Genomic DNA, 27,606 nt, shown 5'->3' with positions numbered 1-27,606 from the left:
ATCATTACTCAATGACATTCTACTCAATATACAGACTCTTAATAAAGAGAAAAGGAAGTAATCCAGGGCTTGGTGCCTTGTTAGTTATTTTTTTGTGAAGAGCTCTTTTCTAATCAGACTGGCTGGGAACACTTAGTCGATGCTTTCTGTTTTGTAGGGCTCTCAAACAATTCACAGGATGTTATTCTTAATGACAAAGTTCTTATAAACAATTCTACATAGTTTTCCAGTAGGCTAAGATTTTTCACCTGGCTGTCTATAATAAAAGTTAAGTGACATCAACAAAAGCCATAAATAATTCTTATAAAAATTATGTGAAGCATGTACACTAAATTTTTAAATCCCTAAATTATTGTTATTAAGATTAATTAAAAGTATTGCTATTAACATTAATTTGTTGCTTCCTAGATGTGTGGTGTATACTTCAGATCAATTCAACTTTTAAGTGTAAAATGGGTCTTGGTGCCCTGTGTTCAGTGTGTGGGGGATTGGAAGATGGACATGTCAGGGTTGCTGCTCTCCAGGTGCACCCCATGGCAGATGCGAGACACGGGATTCCCCAAACAGTGTGTACGTGTGAAGACACTTAAGGTTGTTCTTTGACTTAGAAGGCACTCTGGCTGACTACAGAGTGCATCCACATTTGAATTCTTACCCCTTCCCAGTGACTGGTGTCTTGGGAGAGCTCACTTGTCTCTGTGGCCCAAGGTGCAGTCCTTGGTCTACCATTCAGCAGGTTTTTCCCACACCACCTGAAGCTAAGCGGTGTCAGCCCCAATGAAATATGTCTGCACCTGTCTTCTAATCACCTGTCATTTACAAGTGGCTTCGGGATACTGGGGTCCCTCTGTGCTGCTGTTCTTTGAAGAATCATTAGTATAGGTCTACTCTAGACCCTTGGTCGGCAAACTGTGGCTCACGAGCCACATGCGGCTCTTTGGCCCCTTGAGTGTGGCTCCTCCTAAGCCTTAGGAATACCCTAATTAAGTTAATAACAATCTACCTACCTATATAGTTTAAGTTTAAAAAATTTGGCTCTCAAAAGAAATTTCAATCGTTGTACTGTTGATATTTGGCTTTGTTGACTAATGAGTTTGCCAACCACTGGTCTAGATGAGCAAGTGATTCAGTTTCAAGAGTTGACTCCATGTAATACTGATGCAATTAGCAGGCCATGGGTGACTCCAATAACCAGTGGAATTCACAGCCCTTCTCCAGCCGATGCTAGGTCATCAGTCTCCACAGAGACATTCATGGCCCTATCATGTGTCTCTCTACTGGAATTGCCCTCTCTCATAGGTTGAACCATATGAAATTGCTAGAGATAAAGGTTGCATGGCTGGTTATTATAAACTAGAGGCCAGTGAATGAAATTCATGCACAAGGGGAAGGGGGTCACTCAGTCCAGCCTGTACCTTCTCCAATCCGGGACCCCTCAGGGGATATCCCTCTTGCAATCCAGGACCGCTGGCTCCTAACCGCTCCCCTGCCTGCCGGCCTGATAGCCCCTAACCGCCTCTGACTGCCAGCCTGGTCACCCCTAACTGCCCTCACCTCCCCCCCCCCCCCCCCGCTGCCAGCCTGATTGCCCCTAACAGCTTCTGCCTTGATCCCTGCCACCGTGGCTTTGTCTGGAAGGACATCTGGATGGATGTCTGGAAGATTTCTGGTCTAATTAGCATATTACCCTTTTATTAGTATAGATTTCATATATTTGACCTAATATTTCTATAAATCTACACACTATTCTACATGGTTCCAGTTGAAAATGAACTGCATTCACACCTATGATCTTGCAGCTCACTTCAGCTTTAAGAAATCTCTGTCTCCTTCAAAGTCCCTCTTTAGGGCACCTTCATGTGGCCAGCATAGCTCTTTATGACATGTTCCTCACCATTATGCTGTTGAGGATGGGTCCTCTTGAAGGCTGTTCCTGTTTCCCCTTCACCTTTGTATTTATAGATCCCTTTGCTCCATGTGAGTAAGTGCTCACACTTTATTTGCAAGAGTCATTGAGAATCCCAGAGGAAGTAGAGAAAACAGTTAATATCTGGATGTGTGGTCATAATGCCCATGTTTAAATCCCAAGGTAATTCTTTCCTATCAGTTTATCCCCACTTGAAAATCAACACTAATAAAAGAGAAAAATGGTAATTGGCGTATGAGCTACCCTTTTCATTGGCTAATCAGGGCTATATGCAAATTAACTGCCAACTAAGATTGGCAGTTAACTGCCAACTAAGATTGGCAGTTAACTGCCAACAAGATGGCGGTTATGTAGGCACAATGCAGGGAGGCGAAAGGGAAAGCAGGAAGAAGCCCCCTGCCACTGACAGTGATCAGAAACCCAGGGGGGAGCTAAGAGCTGGGGGGCAGGGCAAAGGCGGCCCTGGGGCCGCCTTTGCCCTGCCCCCCCAGCCATGATCGGAGAATCAGGTGCCTTTTCCGCCCTGGCCAGTGATAGCAGGAAGTAGGGGTGGAGCCAGCGATGGGAGCTGGGCACGGTCGAAGCTGGCATTCCCAGGAGCTAGGGGTCCCTTGCCCGGGCCTAAAGCGAAGCCCACGATTGGGGCACCCCCCGCTGCCACTGCAGGTCTCCGCTGCCCGGGCCGGACGCCTAGGCCAGAGGCATCAGGCCTGGGCAAGGGGCCGATCCTGCGATTGGAGGGTGATGGGGGTCAACGCCTGAGGGCTCCCAGTATGTGAGAGGGGGCAGGCTGGGCTGAGGGACACTCCCCCACACACACACCCAGTGCATGAGTTTCGTGCACCGGGCCCCTAGTGGAAATAATAATAGTTTATTCTTATCTCATAGATTGGTAGGAAAATTAAATGAGTTAACTCCTCAAAAAGTGCTTAAAACAGGCAAGGGTTCAATGAATCTCTGCTATTATTATTATTTCAAAATGACAAATGCTACAAATTAGTCTCTTGTAGACTCAGAGTCCAGCCCTTCCATAGAGACACCGAGGACTAGACCACAGAATACCAAGCTGTTGGTCTGAGCTGAAGCCTGGTGTGCACATCCCTGGGCATCGTTAATGATGGAAAAAGGCTATTGGAGAGCTCAAAGAGGAGGCCCTGCCCCCTGGCTGCATGAGGGAATCACCAGGGGCACTTTAAAAGCTATGAGTCCCCAGGCTCCTTCTCCAACTAGTGACATCAGACTCCTTGAGGCTGGGGCCCAGGCATCAGTGTTTTTATGTTTCCCAGGTGATTCTAACAGTCCAGCCAGACTTGAGAACCGCTAAGGTAAAACACCCTTGGACCACACTTAACTATTACTTATAGTAGTTTAGTACTAGACTTTGTGATGATAAGCAACTATAGAAAAGAGTCCCCACACCCCAATTAGGAAAATATCAATTTCTGACTTTGATTTCCTCAAATTGTTAATTTAGCAACAAGAGTTTAGGGATCAGGGAAAAAGCGTAACTAAGCTTCTAGCCTTAGAGAATTACAAGCACACTTACATTTTTCTATAAAGGGCTAGAGATAATGGACAGGAAATAGTTTTATCTTTGACAAGGGAACATTTATATACTTCACCTACAGTAAATGGATTCTATTATTTGACTACAATAAACTTTCCTCAGGGCACAGGAATCCAAATGCAAACCAGGCCTCAGCAGTTGAGTTCTATATGAGACATTTCCAGATTCTCAGAGCCATCATTTCCTACCTTTCTTCATTATTAGCCCCCTTAGGAGTCTTTTTAGACTTTTCCCCCTCAAACCCCCATTCCCCATGCAATTTTAACACCACAGATACACTGCATATCTGTGTATGTACTGTGACCTTTGGACCACAGAGCACTACAATGTCTAAGGTGATTTTGCCCTTCCCAACAGAAAACAAGTTCTGCCCCTTTGGAGCCATCACTGCCCCCTATTGAGAATGTTTGTTGCAATTTAAAAGGCTCTATCTGTTGAGAGCATGAGCTGTGAGGAAGGGGTTGCTACAGAGGAAACTTAAGAGGATACTTCTCAAAGCTTAGATTCAGTAAAGATTCACAGTCAGTAACAAACTGTGTCAAGTTCTAACCACTTGCCCTGTATCATGCTGCAGAAACCTAATGTCTGGTAAAAGCAACCTTCCTTTGAGGAAAAGAAAAACAGGTAGAAAATGTAAAATTTTAAAATGACTCTATTCACTCATGATTTCAAACATCCTTTTAACATTGCAGATTTTTCTGCTCATTATTTGAGTGAACTCTCAGAATGATAATTCTGTTAACTTTCTTTAGTGTTAAAATAAACAATTTGATGGCTACAGATGCTGTCATAAGTTGGTAATATACAGCAGCTAGTATTGCAAAATATTTTATTATTATCTACAACAACTTCCATTTACATTGTACTTTACCACTTAAATTTTTTGCATACATTATATTACTTAAATAATGGCAAGGTGGTGAAAGACTTATGTATTTAATAATAAACTCAAGAAAGCATATAATCCATTTAAGTTATTAAAATTATACTTTTGAAAGAAATGAAAAGCTTGCTATACAACTCAACTCAAGCAATTTCTCAGTAAACATATGAAAGAGAATGGCTTCCATTTTTACTATTAATGGTGTGTAAATCAACCCAAGCCTCTTTTGGAGTACCACAAAGCCTTATTAATGCATCACCCTACCTCCCATTTATGTGGGCCCTGCAACACCTACAGCAGGGAACAGAGGCTAAACATTTGGGGTGAGCACCACAGGCTCTCCCTGAACTTCATTTCTGATTCTAGTACTCTCATTTATTAACACTAGTCTTCACATAAAAATCTCAGAGTAAGCAAGATATATGATTGTTTGGCATATGTAGAACTCAATAAAAAACATGTGTACATCCTCTAACCGCACTCTGGGGTCACAATAAGGAATTGGAAGTAAATGGAATGAACCTTTGTTTATGAATCCGCTCAAGCGACTACTGCTAAAGTCGCTGAATTCTTCTCAGGTCTAACCCTGAAAACTATTCAGAGATAGATGGCATGGGCAGGTCTTCTTATCATCTTCTATGTAGATTAAGTCCGTAAACATCCCAGGCAGTAAAAAATGTTTCTATATGCTGAAGTATACGAGGAATTGATCAGAAAAGTGATGAACTGTGCTGTCCACTCCAAGTAATTATTCTACAAATATACAGTCATTCCATGATCTAAGGACGCGGTAGCAGGACAATGGGGTTTAGGGCAGAAGATATATTATTACTTATTTGTAACAACTAGATAGTTTGAAGGCTTTTTATGGGCTGGTTTCACCTATTTTGTTAATGTTTTACTCACTCATTGAATTGAATACACAAGTAGTGGTATATCCATCCATACAATGGAATACTAAACCACACAAAGCAATGAGCTATTGAAACCTATAACAACTAAAATTTAATAATTCTTTGTGATGAAACACAAATAAAGAATTCAAAGGAGTAACTTTAACTTGGTTAAATGAATCTATAAAAAAACTACATTAAGCAAGTGATCAGCAATCCCACTTGTAGCTATATACCCAACAGAAATGAAAACATATGCACATAAAGACTTGCACATTAATGTTCAAAGCAGCACTACTCATAATAGTACAAGATAGGAAACAACCTAGCATCTAACAACAAATTAATGGATAAATAAACTGTGGTATAGCCATACAAAGGAATATTATTAGGCAAAAAAAGGAATGAAGCATTGATACATGGTTCAACATGGATGAACTGTGAAAACATGATAAGTAAATGGAGCCAATCATAAAAGACTTCATATTGCATGATTCCATTTATATGAAATGACCAGAAAAGGCTGGGAAGAGTGTGAGAATTCTTTTTGGGGTGATGAAAATGTTCTAAATTTCATTTTGGCAATGGTTTCAAGACTGTATATATCTACAAAACCATTTTATATATAATTAACTTTTATACTTTAAATGAGTGAATTGAATGATATAAAAATATTAAAAATAACAGACTGACAACTTTTAGAGCAGCAGTTCTTAACCTGTGGGTCGCGACCCCTTTGGGGGTTGAACGACCCTTTCACAGGGGTCGCCTAAGACCATAGGAAAACACATATATAATTACATATTGTTTTTGTGATTAATCACTATGCTTTAATTATGTTCAATTTGTAACAATGAAAATACATCCTGCATATCAGATATTTACATTATGATTCATAACAATAGCAAAATTACAGTTATGAAGTAGCAACGAAAATAATTTTATGGTTGGGGGTCAGCACAACATGAGGAACTGTATTAAAGGATCGCGGCATCAGAAAGGTTGAGAACCAGAGAGTAGGTGGGGTGGTGGAAGTGGGTGGGGAAAGATTAACTAGGGAACTTATATGCATAGCCCATGGACACAGACAATAGTGTGGTAATGGCCTGGGAGGGGAGGTTGCAGGATGGTGGGGAAAAAAACAAAGGGGACATCTGTAATATTTTCAAAAATAAAAGTAAATTAAAAAAATAAATGAAGCATAAAAAATAATAACCTCAAAGCAGTTCTTACAATGCTAAAGACTAAAGGAATTACATTTTTTAAAAAAGGTTGCCTACTCTTCTACCCCACTTCTTACCAGTACAAAAAGAAAATAAAACAAAGTGAAAGTTAAAACTATTTTATTTTATTTATTTTTTTTATATTTTTATTGATTTCAGAGAGGAAGGGAGAGGAAGAGAGAGAACATCAATGATGAGAGAGAATCATTGATCAGCTGCCTCCTGCACGCCCCCTACTGGGAATTGAGCCGCAACCAGGTCATGTGCCTTTGACCAGAAAGGAACCAGGACCCTTCAGTTCGCAGGCCAATGCTCTGTCCACTGAGCTAAATCAGCTAGGGCAAAGTTAACAAGACTTTAAAAGAAGACCTAATTCTATAATCTTCACAGATTACTCACACAAATACCCTGTCAGATTCTAGGAACAAATTACAAAAGTAATGAGAGAGTTTAGCAAGTTTGCTTATTATCAGATCAATACACAAAAATCAATTGCATTTTTATATAAAAAAGAAACTCTTAGCAGTTGTACCTTATAATAAAGATAACATTTCCAAGATCAACAAAAACTCCAAGGAACTTAAGAATGAATGAAACAAAGAACAGAGCAAGGCCTTTGAGAATAAATTTATAAACTTAATTGAAAGACATTAAATAAAATAGACTGACATCAGGTTTATAAATAGGAAGACTCAAAATAATAAAGCTGTAGTCTGGCCGCCATGGCTCAGTGGTTGAGCATCGGCCTATGAACCAGGAGGTCACTGTTCGATTCCCCATGAGGGCACAAGCCTGGATTGAGGTCTTGATTCCCAGTGGGGACCATGCAGGAGGCAGCCAATAAATGATTCTCTCTCATTATTGATGCTCTTATCTCTCTCGCCCTCTCCATTCCTCTCTCAAATCAATAAAAATATAAAATCAATAAAAATGACTAAGTTATAATTTTCCCCCAATTTCCAAAAGTATAATATAGATATGTGAAAATTTGATACATGATAGACATGGCATCTTAACTAATAGTTGGTATTGGAACAACCACTTATTTACATGCGAGAAAACTGAATCTCTACCTTTGCAAGTTCAAAAACAAACCAACAGACAAAACACAATTATAAATGAATTTAATAATTTACTCAACAAAAGGTATTACTCTGCAATTATTAAAATAGCAGACATTGATTTAATGTTGTTTTTAGTAGGTAAGATTTCTTTAAAAATATTCCAAAAACATAAATCATAAAGGAAACAGACATAAAAAAATGAAACAAGTTTCAATAAGATAATTGTAACATTCAGCTAACAAAAGATTAGTATCCAAATATATTGAGAATTAAAATAAGAAAAATGAAAAACCACCCATCAAGAAATGTACAAAAGACATAAACAGGCATTTAATGGAAGAATAATAATGAATATTTAATAAATTTATTTAAAATGCTCTTGGTGATAACAAAATGTGGAGACAAAGAAACAGGACAAAATTGTCAATGGAAGATATAGAGTTCAGAACCACACTTTTAAGGTCTCTCAAGAACTGTTTAGAAGCCGCCGATAAACTTTATGAGATCTACAAGAAAACTAATGAGACCCTCGATGTTATATTGGGGAACCAACTAGAAATTAAGCATACACGGACTGAAATAACGAATATTATACAGACTCCCGACAGCAGACCAGAGGAGCGCAAGAATCAAGTCAATGATTTGAAATGCGAGGAAGCAAAAAACACCCAACGGGAAAAGCAAAATGAAAAAAGAATCCAAAAATGCGAGGATAGTGTAAGGAGCCTCTGGGACAGCTTCAAGCGTACCAACATCAGAATTATAGGGGTGCCAGAAGATGAGAGAGACCAAGATATTGAAAACCTATTTGAAGAAATAATGACAGAAAACTTCCCCCACCTGGTGAAAGAAATGGACTTACAGGTCCAAGAAAAGCGGAGAACCCCAAACAAAAGGAATCCAAAGAGGACCACACCAAGACACATCATAATTAAAATGCCAAGAGCAAAAGACAAAGAGAGAATCTTAAAAGCAGCAAGAGAAAGACAGTCAGTTACCTACAAGGGAATACCCATACGACTGTCAGCTGATTTCTCAACAGAAACTTTGCAGGCCAGAAGGGAGTGGCAAGAAATATTCAAAGTGATGAATACCAAGAACCTACAACCAAGATTACTTTATCCAGCAAAGCTATCATTCAGAATTGAAGGTCAGATAAAGAGCTTCACAGATAAGGAAAAGCTAAAGGAGTTCATCACCACCAAACCAGGATTATATGAAATGCTGAAAGGTATCCTTTAAGAAGAGGAAGAGGAAGAAAAAGGTAAAGATACAAATTATGAACAACAAATATGCATCTATCAACAAGTGAATCTAAGAATCAAGTGAATAAATAATCTGATGAACAGAATGAACTGGTGATTATAATAGAATCAGGGACATAGAAAGGGAATGGACTGACTATTCTTGGGGGGGAAAGGGGTGTGGGAGATTCGGGAAGAGACTGGACAAAAATCGTGCACCTATGGATGAGGACAGTGGGTGGGGAGTGAGGGCGGAGGGTGGGGCGGGAACTGGGAGGAGGGGAGTTATGGGGGGGAAAAAAGAGGAACAAATGTAATAATCTGAACAATAAAGATTTAATAAAAAAATAAATAAATAAATAAAACGCTCTTGGTGCAGAAGTCAGGGAGATGCAAACTTCAAATTTGCACCAACAGCACCAACAAGTACTTTGAAAAGAGTAAGTTTCGCTGAGTATATGGAGCAATAGATTATTCACTGCTGATGGGAATGTAAGTTTGAACAGCTACTTCTGAAAGCTTTGGCATTACAGAGAACTTGCAGATATTCATATCCTACAAGACAGCCAGTGCTTTTCCATGCACACCCAAGAGAGACGCTTACACACTCTCAGGAGGAGTCCTGCATAATTATGTCCCAAGCCATATGTTTCTAAAAGCAAAACCTGCAAAGTCTGCAAATGTTCTTCTCAGGAGAAAAGATAAATGCATTTGGCATATTCACATGATAAATTAGGAGGCATCAGTAAAAAAAAAAAATAAAAAAATAAAAAAAGGCATAATCCTCAAGCACCCATATCAACATGAAAAAAAAAACCTGGAGAACATTACAGTTGAGTTTTAAAAAAGCATGTTGCAAAGAATATGGAACATAATCATGCAAGATTAAAAAAGAGGCAAACCAAAAAATATCTTGCATATTTGGATGCATATGTGTAGGGAAACATAAAGAAATTGAAGGGAAAGAATAAGCAAAGATTCAGTGGAGTGTTGATCTCTGAGTTAGAGATACCAGGAGAGAATGGCAGGGAAGTCTCCAACTACTGATCAAGTTCTATTTCTCAGCAGGCCTACGGCATTTTTAAACTACACACATAAAAATACCACATATTCTCCACTGTACATATCATAGATGGAGTATCTGTAATACTCTACATACCACTATCTTACAATAAAAGAATAGTTTCCAAAAATTATGTTTGTATAGCATAAGCTTAAAATGTTTTCTTTATTACTAAAGCACTATTCAAAATGATAGCATTTTAAAAATAGGCCACCAGCCCATTTTAATAGAATACCTTTATTTGGAAGTATCTTATTCCATTATTGTATTCAAATAGCACCTCAGAATTTTACTTGATTTTGTACTTCTCTAACTGAAAGAATTCTCCCTGGGAATAATAATTCAAGTTAAATCTTCTGTGAAAAATGGTGAATCCAATCCCCTGGTAGAAAGACTGCCATCTCCTCTATAACTTACTTCCTAAAATTCCCTTGTTTTGTAGTTTTTTACTATTTCTTTAAAAACTCTCAAATATTCTATGGAGCTTCATTTCTTCATTAGTTTCTGATTCCTTTGTTCTGACTCCATGAGTTGCACACGGAACTGAGTTCTGATTAATTTTTTTCCCTCTGGAATGCTAGTCCATTAGCCAAATATAATATGTACTTGAAATGGCCAGATTTAAGCTTAAAATACATGTCTGCATCCCAACCCCAAAGGGCAGATTAAATAGAATTGAGCTCATTTAATTCTCTCTTTGGAAATTTGATCTTGCATTTGCTGTGTCCTCTTAGTATTAGGTGGTTGATCATGCACATGAAGGTTAACTTGATTAAAACATTTTGTTATAGATACTAAAAAGAGCAGTTTTAGTCTTATTGATTTTTTAAAAATTTTTAATTAAATCTTTATTGTTGAAAGTATTACATATGTCTCCTTTTCCCCCCCATTGACCCCTTCTACCGCCCCCATCCCCGCCCCAGGCCTTCCACACTATTGTCTGTGTCCATAGGTTATGTATTATGTACATACAAGTTCTTTGGTGGATCTCTTCCTACCCACCCACCACCTCCATCTTCCCTCTGAAATTCCACCGACTGTCCTATGCTTCTATGTCTCTGGATCTATTTTTTTCATCATTTTGTTTATTAGATTCCACTTATGAGTGAGATCATGTGATACTTTTAAAGACAGGGCATATTTAAGAAGGGAAAGATCTTGTTCACATCCCTATTAAGTAAAGTCACATCCTAAAGGCAGCATTAGGCTGAAGGCTACATGAGGTCAGGGAATTTGCTTTCCTCATTCAGAGCTGTACTCCTAGTGTCTATTACACACATATAATAGGTCCATGATCTCTATATGTTGAATAAGTGAATGAATGAATGAGTGGATTAATGCAATCTCACACTCACAAAGGGAGCACTTTGCAAACCCACATTCCTATAGACTTTTCCTTGTTTTGTTGACCCCAGTAACCCACCATATGACCATGGGCAATGCTTCCCTGGATTGGGGGCTTGATAGGCAGACTTCAGCTTTCAGTCACAAATTCCAAAGGGAAGCCCCTAAGCCCATCAAAGTCCCCAAAAGCCTTAAAAAATGCTAACCATTCCAATGTTTAAGTAATGTTGAGGATTCTCTATCCCCACATTCATCTCTTTGGTAAAATTCTTTTCTAGTACCAGGTTACAAAGGCATTAAGTGAAACTTACTAATAGTAGGACATAGACACTCAAAATCACAGAGACTTTGAGCAACTATCCACTTGAGGGCAAATACAATTTTTGTGATAATGAGAAAGTATCTTAAACGGTATGATGCTTCAGTGAATCATGTCTATATTATTACATACATATTGTTCACCCATTAATTTAAGAACACCTCTTTACTGTGGTATTCCCTGGCAGAGAACAGCAATAGTTAGAATACACTGTCTTCTGTTAACTTGATATCATCATAACCACTCACTAAATAAAAGAAAAGAAAAGAAGGTATAAATACATAGCATCTCTTTATGAAGATAATGACATTTCCCATCTATTTGTACATGTGAAAAATAAGTCATAACTGTAATAGTCATGGCAATTAATTAACTAATCAGGATGAGGACCAACCCACAAATATCGAATAGCTTCTCAGTGACAAACACTGTTATTTGTTCTAAACACATTTTAACATGTAATTTTTACAACCAACTTCCAAGGTAAGTACTATTCTTCACAATTTACAGGCAGAGGAATGGAGTCTTTGGAGGACCAGTATATTTCCCAAGTCACATAAGATAGCAATAAGCAGAGCTAAGATTTCAATCCAAAACTTATAGTTTCCAAACTCCATTGTCATAAATAGCACCCTGTGCCACCTCCTAAATTCAGAGCTTCCGAATTTGTTGGGCAATTATGGTATGACAGGCAGTACCTACATCCCAAATGACAGAATGAAACTCATTGCCTTAAATCAGAAATGTCAAGACACGGCAGTGAGCTCTCCACAGGTGGAGACCATCATTTACACGTTAGAGAGAGGTTAATTGCTAAGTTTTGGGTAAAGTTGGCAGTCATTCATTTGGATAGAGCTTTCCAATAAAATCTTGCTGAGAGTTAAATTCTCAAATAAGTGCGTAAGACTAAGCAACAATGTGTGAAGATTTTTTTAAACTTCCTCAGCTCTTGAGGTACTAAACAAACAGATGTTTGAGAGGGCTGAGGCTTGTGAATACAGCTTTACTGTCAACAAATTAGGTAACATCTTTGCTGCCTGCTGCTAACGCAGCAATCTCTTAAATTTAAAATTCTATGATAGCTTCTCCTGGATAAAGGGGAATTAGGATACATTCACGTACATGAAATAAAAAAAAATTTCCAAGTTTCCTTCTTGAACATGGGCAATCGTTGTGGTAGAAACTAAGCTCAGAGTGTTGGCCTCACCTACCAAATGTTTACATTTTTTTAAAATAAATAATTTTGCAATCCTACACTGTCTCTTTTAATACAGATGAATCCGCAGACCCTGCCAACTCTAACTATGAAACCAATGTAAGCGCTCAGGACCTTGCTGGAAGTTTTCTGACCTATCTCCTGGACAAGAGCTACTATCTCCAACTTGTGCTGCAACAACCAGCCTCCACAAGCTCCCATTCATTCTCCATGCAGCTGGCAGAGCCAGAGCTGGCCTCATCACGTCCTTGGGTAAAACCATCTTCACGTTCTATTGACTGCCCAGTCAACAAAACGCAAAGTCTCTAGGTCTCTGGCCTGATCTATATGGCTGCTCACAAGAATGGTTATGTCTGTCTGTGCCTTTATCCAACACATTCTGTCCCTTGGACTTGCTATTCCAACCACACTGATTCCCAAATTGACTCTTGTCTTTCTGACTTTGCACTCTCCCTCTGAGCAGTGCCTTTATCCTGATTCATTCCCTGCTAATGTTTCACATGATTAACACACAAATATCTGTCTGTGAAACCATCTCATGACTTCCTGTTCCCTTCACGGCACCAAGGAATTGTCTCATGCCTTCCGTGCTTAGATGTCTCTCTCTGAACACCAGGAGGCCAGGAGCTGCATCATATTCAGGCCTGGAGCACAAGAAATGTTGATTCACATGCTGGACCCTCAGAAGTACGGCATAACATTTATTTAAATGGAGCCAGTGATTATTTCTTAAAAGGCCCACTCCACGTGATTGCTCAGTGTGAAACAGTCTGTTCCAGTTCCCTATCTTTACCCCAGTATTTAGCCAAACTATCTCAAAATCTATGAACCAGGAAGCAGGCTCTCAGCAGACACCACATTTGCCTGTGCCACGATCTTGGACTTCCCTGCCCCCAGAAATGTGAGAAATAAATTTATGTTGTTTATAAGTCACCCAACCTATAGTGTTCTTTTATAGCAGCCTGAAGAGACTAAGATTATAGGATAATGAGCATTTTATAGACATAAGTATTAGTATAATTTGTTTATTGGAAATATGCAAGAGAATAATGAATAATTACTCTGGATGTACTTAAAAGCAATGATAACATATATTAACACCCTTTACTTCATTTGTATAAGAATGAATCTCAGAAACATATTCCAATAAAAACTTCAAAATAATAATAATCATTGGGATGGGTAAGGGAGGAGGAAAAAGAAACAGAAAATAAGTCCCAAAATGAAGTGGGTAAAAATGAACTGGGGTTATTTAGATGGTCATTTACAACATAATTCAAGAACAAGCATTGTGGTGAGGCATTTTAGCATGTGTACTTGAGACATAAAGATACCTGGGATCAAACATCAGTAACTGGTCACTATCTGTTGGATGTTATGAAAGTGAATTTTCTTCTCTGAATTGTAGTGTTCTCCATTCTACAATATTTAACAATAAAATTTAACTCATGGGCTGATTAGGAATAAATGGCATGATGTATATAAGCCAGTTAATGCTGTGCCTGGCCTATAGGAATCTCAATAAATACTACCATTATAATTATTAAAATTAGCACTATGATTGATATTGTTATCACTATTCTCATCATCTTCTTAAGATCAGAGTGAAAGTATGAGACTAAATCAACCACAGATACACACACAGAGTACATCAAACCAACAGGACTTGGTGTCCAGGTACTATTCCAAAAAGAAAACTGACTAGAATGAATAATGAACATAATATTCTGATCCAGCTTGGTCAGAAAAATGTATAATATTTTATATGAATTATAATTTATTATATATGTATCATATATAAGATATATTCTGGAATATAGAGAGATGGCAATATTTACAGATTAATAAAACTGGTGAATTTTCTGCAACAATAGCAATGGCATAAGAATAATAAAAGTACTGTATACTCATTCATTCATTTATTCATTCAGTACCGACTGAACAGTTATCATGTGCTGACCATTCTTGGGCATATACTCCCAGTCCCTGCACTTGGGGAATTAGAGAGTAGGGGAGAAAACAGAAGAGGGGCAGCACCTACTTCTAGTTGCTGAGAAGGCTAAACAATGACTCCCTGTAGATGAGGAGAAGGCAGCAGCTTTAATCCAGGTTGTAAATTTTGCTACAGGATTAGAAGTTCAAAGGCACTAGGGTACTATAAGGATGGCTCAGCATAGGGACCTTGGACTCCAGGCAGGTGGGAAAGGCTCAGAGGCCTGACAACTGGGAGATAAAAAACACACACAAAATGACTAGAGAAATAAATGCTTCCCAGTTAAACAAGCATTAGCTGTAAATGCTCTCTCTGAAGGAGAAAGCGTTCTGAGTGGAGGTCTGGACAGAAATGTGATGGTGCTGGGAATCATGAACATGAACCCTGAAGTCCCAGAAAGTATTCTAGAATGTTCTTCTAATTTATGTAGGAAAAGGGGAAAACTATAATAAGAAATCCTAAAAGAATTATCTCATCATTAAAAACAAGCAATTGAAAAAAATATATTAAGACAAGAAGAACAGGGGTTCATGAAGACAATCAAGAAAATGGAGAATATTCTGGAGGGAGGTTTCTGCTCTGGAATTTAGATTGGAAGGAAACAAGAGAAAAATACTTGTTTTAAAATAAAATTGGCAATGCAGAAAACAACGCTAAAGTATGTCTGTAGTCCTTATATTTTGTTCATTTCTTCTGTTTTTATAATGAAGCAGACATTCTAAATGACTTCACAAATGCCACTGCAGTGTTATTTCTGATTACCAATTCAATAAGTTAAATGTCTCATTTAAATAAATCTGTATGACTTTGTTGGAAGAGCAATATTTTAACCACATGAGAAATTATTATGAAATCAACAGCTATTCTCTAATTTAAAAAAATGTTTAATAAAAAATTAAATTAAAAATAATTTATTTGAAAATGATTATTTATTTATTTTTTATTTGCAAGCATGGTCAGAATCTAGAATTCTGACTATGAGTAATTTTTAATCTTTGGCTACATAACTCTTTCTGGAAATGTATGTATATATAAATAACATAATAAAATGCTTAAAAAACTAAAAATTTTAAAATTATTAAATTATCTAAGATGTCTGGTCTTCAAAATAAAATATTTTGATTGATTTATTCCTTCTGCATATAAAAGAATAAAATGTCAGTATCTACTTTTTTAAGGATGTCATATCCTATAGAAAAATTTTAAAAATGCACAAAATGTCTGACTTTGAGAAACAATTATATTCATATATGATTTATTTCCTTAAGAAAGTTCAGTGACCATGCTTTTAAATATAAACATTTCATTGTGACATAAATGTATGGGACTACTTGACTTGTGTTTCTTCACCAGTAACTAATTAAACCAGAAGTCAGCATTTTCTCTAAAATGAGCCTGGCTTCTTTGTAGGAATGAAGAAGATCTGTATGCTATTTATAGAATTGTTGGCATTTGGGCTCACAGGAGTTAGTTAATAAAGAGAACAACCTTTGATAACACTTGTAACATTAATTCCTTTTGTATTCCACTATCCAAACTATGGCAGATATTTGTGAAAACGTGTTTGCAAGAAATTCAATAGCTCACCTGTGGGAAAAAGAGAGCAAGATATTTTCATGTATATATTACATTTGTCATTTTAAATATATATAACTTCAATCAGAGTCTTGGGCATCTACATTAAAAAATGGTGAAGCTAAACTGATTGCTTTATTTAGTTGTTCTTATTCTACATTAAATAACGACTCCATTCCACATTCAAATACTTCCACTTCTTAGAATCAAAACAGTATGTTGTTTAAAATGTAAATTCAAATGTGCCGGGGTCCAACCCCAGCAGGTCCAGGGGTCCCCAAAGGTGTGGACGGAGTCGGCGAAGAAGGAATGACACGGAGACAGCGTTCAGTTGATCAGCAGCCTAGCCAGGATCTCCAGCCAAGTTCTGGTCTCGATCTCCAGAGAAGTTCTGCTTAGGCTCTCCAGAGAGGTTCTGTCCAGGTACTCCAGTCAGGTTCAGTGTCCAGGTTCCAGTCAGGTTCTCCTGCCAATCTCTGTAGTCAGGTTCAGTCCAGGATCCCTTGCCACGTTCTCCCGCTAGGCTCTGTCTCTAGGCTCCGAGGCCAGTCCCTCTCCAGGATCCTCCGGCATGCTCTCTCCAGCAAAGTTCTTCTGTCTCTAGGCTCCGTGTAGATTCTGTCTTCTTGATTCTGTTCTAAGTTCTGCGTTCTGAGTTCTGTGTCTTTCTGTCTTGTTACATCTGTATTTATACCAGTTCATTTTAATCCTGTCAATCTCTATTACAAAGGTTAGGGCGTTTCTTATCTCCATTCCAGGGAGAAAAGATTATGTAGCTTAAGCATGATTGTTCATAGTTAAAGTGATTAATTACCCGCCTGGCACTTAGTTGAGGGGTTTTATTCCCTCCCTAACTTCAGGGGAAAATCCCTACCTGGGGATTCAACCTTTCTCGGAGAGGTGACCTTGGTTAAAACACAGCGCCAAGAAGGTGAGCAGACATATTAAGAACCGTATGCCATATATGCCAGGTCCCTTGAAACAGCAAGGATGGACCGGCTCCCGGCACAAATGCATGTGTATATGCATGAAAAATAAAATTGGATATACAAATTAAACTTTTGAATGGAATACAGTCACAAAGTAAAATTTATTTTCTCTAATAAAAACCTTTCATAATTCAACTTGCTATAATATGCAAGTGAGGCAAAAGTAGGTTTACAGTTGTGAGTGTGCAAAATACAGTTTATTCTTGTATTATTAGTTATTAATTACTGTATTATTTTCCATAGGAACAACCATAAACCTACTTTTGCCTCACCCTGATTATCTAACACAACCTATTAAAAAGTATTGTAACCAATTACTATCAACTTAAAACAATGTCTATTTTTTTTAAGTTACAGTTTTGCAAGTTTTGTAAAGTTCAGGCATGGCATAATTGGGTTCTCTGTTCACGGTTTTATAAGGTCTATTACCAGAGTTTCACCTGGGCTACTTTTCTTTCTGGAAATTCTGGGAAATAATTTACTTCCAAATTCATTCAAGCTGTGAAATCAATTTATTTTGGTTATAAGACTGAGGTCCTCTTCTCTGTAAGTCAGGGATCATCCGCTGCCTTTAGGAGCCATGTGCACTGCTACCCACACTGGCAAGGAAGACTTTATCATGTGTCAAATATCTCTAGCACTGAATTTCTTGACTTCCTTTATCTCTAGCTCTAGACCATCATCAACCATCATCATCTTCATCATCTTATCATCATTGTTGTCATCAACATCATCATCATCATCATGCCTTTCAAGAGTCAGATCTTCCTTAGGAGGAGTTTATAAGATATGTCCAACTGTGATTTTAATCTATTTTTCTCCCATTATGTTTTTAGTGCCCATGAGAATCAAGGGGTTTAAGTAGACATCAATTTTGTTGTCATTAAATTTTCAGCAGCACATAAGAAATCCCTACACATCTTCTGAATGAAGGTTAAAATATTCTGTGGCAGGGAACTTCTAGAAGGGTCAACAGAGGCTTATCCTCAATGCTTTGTTAGTTCTAATGACTCCCAAGAAAGGGATACCTGACCCAGTTTGGACTGGTCAAGAGGGCATTCAGAAGGGTGTGAGCCCTCAGCTGAGTATATAGATCCCCAGGAGAAAGGAACAAGGCAAAAAAGGGAGGGTATTCTAGGTGGAAGGGATTCCTTGGTCATAGGCATCGACTGGGAAATACTGGTATATTTATGAACTAGCAGAAGTGGGGGGAAAAGTCCTTTATAGACATGATTCTGAGTTATGCATATGCATATCTAATTCACACCACATAGAGAGTAGATTTGTGCAGATAGCAACCAAAGAGGTGAGTTAGAATGCTGCTACAGGGGTGTAGAGCATGACAAGGGCATGGACACAGGAAGGTCCTCAGAACACTGGGCTTATAAAACCAAAACAAGGGTCCAAGTCTGGGAGGGAATAGTTGGATCATGGGGCTGCTAGACAAGACCTCCTGGGCAAACCTTTGCTGAGGGACAGGTATGAGCCAAGTAATCTCAACTGGCCAAAGGGTGGGAGTGGGTTACTAGCAAGAGGGATTTTTATCATGACCCTAAATAAAGGGAGCCATCAGAATAAATAATGTTCTAGCTTCAGGTCTGGATGGTTCTGAGGAATCAGAGAGAAGGTATGGAACCAAACTAATTGTAGGATAGGAGAAGTATCCAACAGATTGGAGAGGTTTGGCATGGAAGCAGAGTGAGAAAAGCCAACATAGGAAGAAATGGTGGAAGTATAGCTGCCACGAGAAGCACTAATAATTTATTGGTAGGAGAATGATAACTCTCAGACAACCACTAAATGATCTGGATTCTGGAAGCTATAACATTCATTTAGGTGTTTAGAAAAGTCTGTGAATAGTTTAACTACGAGACCACAATGGTCCTATTTGTAGTTACTTCTACCGTAGACACTTGAATGCAGAAGCTGATATGCCACAACACGGGATCCAGATTCTCCCTTCTCCAAATTCTCAGTGCTCTCATTTTTTATTTGATTGACTATTATAAAGTTGACTGTTTAAATGCATACTAATAACATTTTTCAAAAAGTTCAAACTGTCATTGTGACTACCAGAAATGAGGTCTGAGAAATCAGATGAAGCAATTCCCTATCACCAATAAAGGCAGAGGAAAACCAAAATAGAATTATCATTTTTATCATTGATGTAAGAAGTCTGAAAAATATTTAATTTTGTTTTATTTTTGTTATAAAACTCTTACCCCTCCAGAATATGAGACATCTAAATTATCAGACTTCTTTACCTGTCCTCCTTTTTCAAAAATTGTTTATATTCTATTTTTTATTTTTAAATATCCCTTTTGATGTGCTAACGAGGTTAGTCTATTACCTTTATAAAGACTTGGATTTCCAAAGGTGCATTTCTGAAGCTGAGCAAACTACTAGGTTATGACCAAACACACCAAAAAAATGGAAGCCATGTATTGGACTTTGTCCAGTGAAATATCAGTAAATTGCTTGTACTATTCAAATGCAGATTCATACATTAGAGGTTTCCCAAATATAAAATAATTAAGCTTGATGAAGACCGAATATTGTAGAGGTATATAGCAGGGGATCATTAGGCAGTGTCCGCTGCACCTAACACTATTACTTAATACACATTTAACACAGAATTACTGCTAATGTACTATGAGCTACGAGCTAAGGATACAAGTTATAGGTGAAGAACCGAACACCATCATGGGTAATTTTTCTGTCTAGTTTGGTAGCTCAATGATGTGTTCTATCTAAGACACTTTGGACCTGAGAAAAGAAATCAACTCAATCCAATAAAATGAGGGGAGGGGGGTTAAGAATGTAAATGAAATATCAGAGATGCAGCAGTCTTAGTGATAACTGAACTGGTCTCTGTAACATTCAGAAACAAGATGGTCTCTGTCACTACAGGCTCCTCCACTGGCACACAAACCACATGGCCACCATATCTTAGGATTCACCACTGGAGGTCACAGATTTGGGGTCACTTATTTCACCTTCTCAAGAGTAAGAGCCCAATTTCTTTCAGGCTATTCACTGGAAGGATTGCCCTTGGGTTAGACGTCCATTTCTGATCCAATCAGAAGTTGGAAATTAAGGCACAGGGCACAACATGGTCCCCCAGACCTTCTCCTGCCAGGGACTGGGGGTGGATGAAACAAAATAAAAGATATATAGTATGCAAAAATATCACACAGAAAGATTAAGAATATGCATTAAACAGGTAATCTGACCAATTGGGAAACAACTGGTTTCAAAGCCAAAGAGATGTCAATTCAGTGGTGCTCATGAACCCCCAAATCAGGCTTAGCTTCTGAGGAGGTGCTCAGCAATAATAACCAGCTCTTCAATACACACAGTAATAAAAATCTACACTTATAAATATTTTTCTCGCCACCTTCCACCAGTCAACCTTCTGAATACAATTTCAAATGGACACAAATCACTTTTTCTTGTCTATCCTGTTTCTGTTAATTTGGGTATTCAGACAAATTGGTGATGAGTTTAAGAGACCACAATTTATCTACTTGCTGCTTCTTACTACTGAGGTGTTACAGAAGTGGATATGTTTCCACACATTCCATATACAGCTTTGCAATTGAAAACGTTATCCATTCAAGTAACAGTAAGAGTCACAATGACTTCTATTTAAAGTGTACCCACTGCTCCACGAACACAAGAAAAATGTTAAAAGACTAATGGCAGGTGCCTCCAAAATGAAATATTCCAACCACAGATTTACTCTTGCAATGATAAGTGCTTTAGAGCAATGGATATAGCGGTGTTTTAATTCTTTTGTGGCAGCAAGTAGCTAAGAGCTTACCAAACTCAAGCCTCTGCTTCCTGTTGACCCCAGGACTAGGAATCCCTGCCCAGCTCATCTATGAGAGGCTATGTGACTGATTCTCACCAATGGGCTGTGGGTGCAGTGATGTGTTTGACAATGAGGCCATAGGGGTTCTCAAGAATTAGGCCTTTGCTCCTGGCATAGAGGGAAGCAAGGAAGCAGCTCCCTGACCAGCATCTTCTGCCTCTATCTGTGGCATGAATGAAAAGCAATCTGCTATTTTGTAAAGTTACTATAATGTTGAAGTTTATTTGCCACAGTAACTATTATTTCCTTAACCAAGATATGTCCATAAGAAATCTAGTATCGAACACAACATAGAAGATGACAGAAAAGTACAATGCATTTCTGAGAAATGAAAGTTGACTTATAGAACTGTATGTGTTTATTTCAATTTCATACACACACACACACACACACACACACACACTTTTATTTTTAAATATAAAAACAAGGCCCTAGGTGGAGCATTTATTCTGTGGTCAAATTACTATATTTTGTTTTGCTCTTAAATATTTCATAACATCAAACCAACCCCTAATTTGATAATCATTCTATCTATGGATTTGAAATATTTTTTTATACATGGCAATTGAATGTGTGGTGTATACAAGAGGAGCAGTTTTATAATTTAGCATCATATATTAGCAGACAATACAGGTTGCATAGAAACGTTTTCTTTCTCATTTCCAGAACCTGCGACTCTAGATCATTAGAAAAGAGCAACAAACTGGGAGACTGTGATATGGCATCTCCTGCTTTCAAGCAACCTGCCTGAACGAAAAGCCTTCTTTTGTACAAAATGATGCATAATTTGCATTCAGGGCAGGGAGTAATTTTGTTAAAAGAGTTTCAAGTACAAACCAGGCCATTTCAGACTTCTTTTGAACATCTGAAATGAGGTCGGTTACCATTCCTTTCCAACGTCGGACTGAATGCTCCGGTTCCACTGCCAGGTTTGTAAGGAGAAGATAAACCCCACCATTTACTTTCCCTGGCAACTCGAGTCACAGAACCACGGGGAAGGGGTCCCCAGTACCTGATGCTGCTCATGCTGCCCGTCTCTGACCCCAGCTTGCATCGCTCCAGCTGGCTGGCAACGATCTGGCGTTCTGCCTCCAGCTCTCGAGTCAGTCTTTCAAACTGTAATTCCTGAAAGAAAACCACCAAAAAGATTAATTCTGTCATCTGTATAAAAAGTGGAATTTAGACCCAAATGACAGGACAGTTGAGGGGAAATATCTGGTTAACCAAGATGTCAAATGTGAGAAGTAGAGAATGTTGATGTGGAATCAAAGAAGGATTTGCAGTTCAGACAGACCCAAGTTTATATCAGAGTCCTGGGACCCGTTTGCTGCAGGGCCTTGAATAAGTTATGTAATCTAAATATCAATTGTATCATCTGTAAAATGGGTTTGGGTGAGGACTATATGAGACAGTGTCCATGAAAAATTAGCCTATGCTATGTTTGGCAGATGACCAGCAACCCCAGACACCAAAAGTGGAACATTTAATTTTTCTATCATCTGAAGTATAGTGTTTATTCCCTACTGGCTTTTCAGTTGCCTCAATATACTAATTTGATTTTCATATTACTTACCTATTGTAGACTGAAAAAAGCAATGCTTAAACCTACTAGTATACTTCTTTATGGTTTAAATTTAAGCATAAAGGCAATGATACTGATTCTATACAGGCTAGTTACTGAGGAAATAATTTTTGACATTTTGCTATATTATTTTTTTCAAATAGCCAATTAAACCAATGAAGAATGGTTCTACAGAGCAGCCCAAATTCCACTGTTAAAGGATTAACTTGAATGAAAAATGATTCAGTGAGTATATCAAGAATCTTGGCTGTTCCAAATATTGGACTTTGTACAATAATTTAGTTGTTATATTTTACTTTCCCCCACACTTAGTTTTTAAATAAATATAATGAAAGAAAATTACATGTTTTAACTAAAGAAATGTTTTTACAATGTCACATTTAACTTCTTTTAAAAATACCTGCACAGTTATATTTTGGTGATTAAGAAACAAGAATGCTGAAAAATATTGAAATGTAGGGTTGAGGTCAGTTTGGGAAAACTAAAACTCCCAACGTTGCAAGGATTTGTCTTTCCAGAGAAGATGAGCTATTTCTACGTACTATCCTGGAACATTCTTGGGTGAGACCTTTAAAAAGTGGGATCCACTATTGTGTCCTCTACATGAATTAAAAATATCCTTGCTCTTTTCCATAAGAGCAGAAATTTTTGTTGACATTATTTAGGGGATCTAAGTTTGAGACACTCTATATATGACAGCTCAACTTTTCCCTTTGGGGTGCTAAAACTTAGGGAGCATGCTGTTGTTTGAGATCAAACTTTTATTCTTATCAATCCAGAAGGACAGCAAAGATTCTTTGTAAAGAGTGACTACCAAGACTTATCCTGAGCGTATTCTGTGCAGCTAAATTTCCCTTCTTCTCCCTTCAAGTTCTGCTCTTTTTTATCAGTTTCATCCACAAAAATATGAAAGTTCTAGAAGATTCTTCATTCCCAGGCTGTATAATATAGTATCTTAAATTTCTCTGTATAACAGTAAACCAACTCATATCTTTGAATTGATAATACCTTAAAAACACAATACCTGAGGGCTATAGAGAACTCCTTATAGATAGATGGAAATTCATTATTTGTATAATTTAAAGGACTTCAATTTGCTGCATGTTTGCATATGTTACAAAAAGTCCAATAGGGTGAGACAGCTCAGCATTCTGAGTCCTGGGACAGACACTGTCTTGCCTGTGCTTGCTCTAAGGCTGTGACATCACTACATACTTTCTCCATTTCACCCTTATCAATGGGAGGTGATAGGAGACACTTTTTCATTTGCAAGCTGCCTTTCAAATATAGTCAAAACTTCCAGTGCTCCTCATCACTTTTTATGAATCTGTATTTCCATCTGGCATCCTTTTCTTTCTGTTTAAACAACTTCCCTAAATATTTCTTGTATGTGGTTCCTTAGGCGATAAATTTTTCCAGCTTTACATGGCTCACAGGAGTCTTTATTTCCCCTCATTTTTTAAGACATTTTTGCTCCACTGTCCTCTCATTTGCATTGCTTCTGACAAAGAAAAAAAAATCTATGGTATTACTTATCTTTGTTTGCTTTTTTATATAATGTCTTCTTTCTCTGACTTTTTTAAAGATTTTTCTCTTTTTCACTGGTGCTGAATAACTAGATTTTCATGTTCCTTGGAGTAGTTTCCTTCATGTTTCTTATGCTTGGGGTTCATTGGGATTTTTCAATGTGTGGATTTATGGTTTCCTTCACATTTCAAAAAGTTTCAGCCATTATTTCTTCAAAGAATTCTTTATCTTCCCTACTGTCTCCTCTTCTTCAGTGAGTACAGTTAAGTGTATACTAGGTCACTGGGAATTGTCCTACAGTTAAGAAATTCTTTTCACATTTAAAAAACTTTTTCTCTCCCTTTGTATCTCATTTTCAATAATTTCTATTGGTGTCTTTGAGTTAACCAGTCTTTTCTTGTGCAATGCCAAATCTACCATCAATCCTATCGAGTATATTTTTTATCTCAGATGAATCAAACATCTCCAGAAGTTTCTTTGGGGAAATTTTTATATCTTCCATGGCTCTATTTAACTTTTGAACATATGGAACACATGTAAAAACTGTTTAAATATCCTGATTCTAGCATCTGTGTCAGTTTCAACTGATTGATTTTTCTCCTTAGTATGAAGCTCCACTTCCACTCCTCTTCACGTATGGTGATCTTTGAACATAAAACATTTGAATGTTACCTTGTTTTGTCCTGGTTGTCTTCATATTCCTACAGATATCTTAAGATCTGTTCAGGGGCACAGTTATATGGAAGGAATTTGCTACATTTGAGTCTTGTAATGATTTGTTAGGAGCAACAGAACAGCATTCGGTGTAGGGCTAATTACCCTACACTGCCTAGGCAGTCCCTTTGGTGTCCTCTACTCAGCATCACTTGAACCATGGGGTTTCCCAGCTGGGCTGGTGGGCGCCAGCACATATCTTAGCCCTGGTGTGAGCAATAGGTGTTATTTCCTCCCATTCTTTCAGATGGTGCTCTTCCAGTCCCTTGGCTTCCTTACACACATGGGCTGCTCAGTTCTCTACTGAATAGGAGAAGGTGAACCTTTGCAGATCTCAGGGGTTCTCTGTTTGAGTAGCAATATCATTTCTTCTATTTTCCCCTGCAAATTCTAGCCACCTTTAGCTTCCTGGACTCTTAGTGCTGTCTCCCCAACTCAGCAAGTTCTCTGGCTCTGTCTGGGTTACCCCTTCTATACGTTCTGGAAGAAAGCCTCCCAAGGCAGTAAGCTGGGACAACTGCAGGGCTCACATTTTCTGTTTCACGTCTCTAAGGAATCACCATCCTTCAGTGTCTAAAATTCAGGGTCTTGAAAACTGGTGTTTCATTTTTTTGGTCTGTATGTTTTTGTTGCTGTTGAAAGTATTTCCCGATCTTGTTACTATATCTTTGTTGAAAGCTGTATAATTTTTAAAGAACTAACAGGTTTTCCTCTATGCTTGATTTTTAAATAAATATTTTCCATCATATTTAAAAATTCATACAAAATAAACAAGTAACCAGCTAAGTACTTAAGTTTTTATACTTAAAAAATGTTGTTCACTATTGCAGTATTAAAATTCGAGGCTACCTTTGGGTTGTTTCTTTTATTTGCTGGATGACTTTTTAATTGAATTGACATTTTCTTTATTAATGGAACTGAATCAATGTGCTGCCTTTTAAAAATGTCCATTCATTAAATGCTTACTTTGTCATTGCGTATATGAAACAAGCAAGTAATTAAGTGAATTATCCCTCTGTGCTTTGCTAAGGAGTACACAGTAAATGTCAAGGCCCTTAAGGAGCAAGTACTTTTTTCTCTTCTTCACTTGAAATACTACATTTTATTAATATAATTACACAATACCTAAGAAAATCAGAAGCTAACATGTTTATTGAGTGCTGACTATTGAGTGCTTAATTACTAGGACAGTATACATGGCAGAAATTTTTCCTGCTAGGTTGCTACTGTACATAGGGTCTAGAGTGGTCCTGGCACATAGTAGGTGCTTAATAAATACCTGTTAACCAGTTAACTGCCATGTGTCCAAAACGGGAACAATCCCCACATGCCACAATATTTTGAATTTAATTAAAAAATTATGGCGTACAAAGGGTTAAATAAATGTATGTGCACTGAGCTAAGTGCTTTACATATATTACTTTGTGTGAACTTCTTGAAACTGCTATTTTATAAGTTCCCTTTCTTTTAACGGAGTGAAAAGGCAACCTATGGAATGGGAGAAGATATTTAAAGTGCTCAATTTCTAAAATACATAAGAAACTCATAAAACTCAATAGTAAACAACAAACACAAAAATGGGCAAAGTACTTGTATATACATTTCTCCAAAAAAGACATACAATGGACAACAGGCATATAAAAAGGTGCTCAACATGACTAATCATCAAGGAAATGCAGATCGAAAACACAATGAGTTTTCGCCTCATATCTGTTATTATGGCTATAATAAAAACACAAAAGATAATGAGTTTGGCAAGGATGTAAAGAAATCAGAAGCTTTGTGCAATGTTGGTGGAAATGTAAAATGATGTAGCCACTAGTAAAACTGCATATATATATATATATATATATATATATATATATATATATAGAACTATATGACTTAGTAATCTCACTTCTGGGTACATATCTAAAAGGACTGAAATCAGGATCTAGGTATCTGCACTCCCATGTTCACTGCAACATTCTTCACAATAGCCAATATATGTAAACAACTTAAATGTCCCCCAAATAATTAAAGAAAAATATATTTACATGCAAACATATATTACATTCATACATACATACAATGCAATATTATTCAGCCTTCCAAAAGAGAAAATCATGCCACTAGTGACAAGATAGATGGGCCTGGAAGACATTATGCTAAGTAATATAAGTCAGTTACAGAACGACAAAAATCCCATGATTCCATTTATATTAGAAATCTCTAAGAGTCAAATGTATAGGAGCAGAAAATGGAATGGTGCTCTTCGGGGACTGGGAGCTGGAGGAGATATAGAACTGATGTTCAGTGGGTATAAAGTTTCAGTTATACCAGATGAAGAAGTTCTAGGTAGTCTGTCATACAACATAGTGCGTATAGTTAAAAATACAGTGTTGTGCACTTAAAATTTTGTCAAAGGGTATGTTTCATACTAAGCATTTGTATAACAAAAACAAAGACAAAAAAAGTAAAAGGGACACAAGGAAATGTGTGAAGGTGATGGATGTGTTTCTTACCTTGCTTGTAGTGATGATTATTGTGGGTGTACGTAGATATATGTATCTGAACTTATCAACTGTACACATTAAATATATGAAGCTTTTTGGTATATCGGGTATACT

The 27,606-nt window shown here is 37.6% G+C and overlaps 1 protein-coding gene across 5 annotated transcripts in view; it reads right to left on the bottom strand.

The window, feature by feature from the left end:
• Positions 1-27,606, bottom strand: part of CTNND2 (catenin delta 2) — a 782,618-nt gene that overhangs the window by 466,836 nt on the left and 288,176 nt on the right. For all 5 annotated transcript variants that reach the window (XM_059694779.1, XM_059694782.1, XM_059694778.1 and 2 more), the window contains exon 3: positions 22,187-22,299. In XM_059694779.1, coding sequence (XP_059550762.1) covers positions 22,187-22,299 — 113 coding nt within the window. The remainder of the gene's footprint in view (positions 1-22,186; positions 22,300-27,606) is intronic.

The sequence above is a fragment of the Myotis daubentonii genome, chromosome 4, assembly GCF_963259705.1.
Source record: "Myotis daubentonii chromosome 4, mMyoDau2.1, whole genome shotgun sequence".
NCBI classification, from domain to species: Eukaryota; Metazoa; Chordata; class Mammalia; order Chiroptera; family Vespertilionidae; genus Myotis; species Myotis daubentonii.
This window is presented reverse-complemented; position numbering and strand designations above follow the sequence as displayed.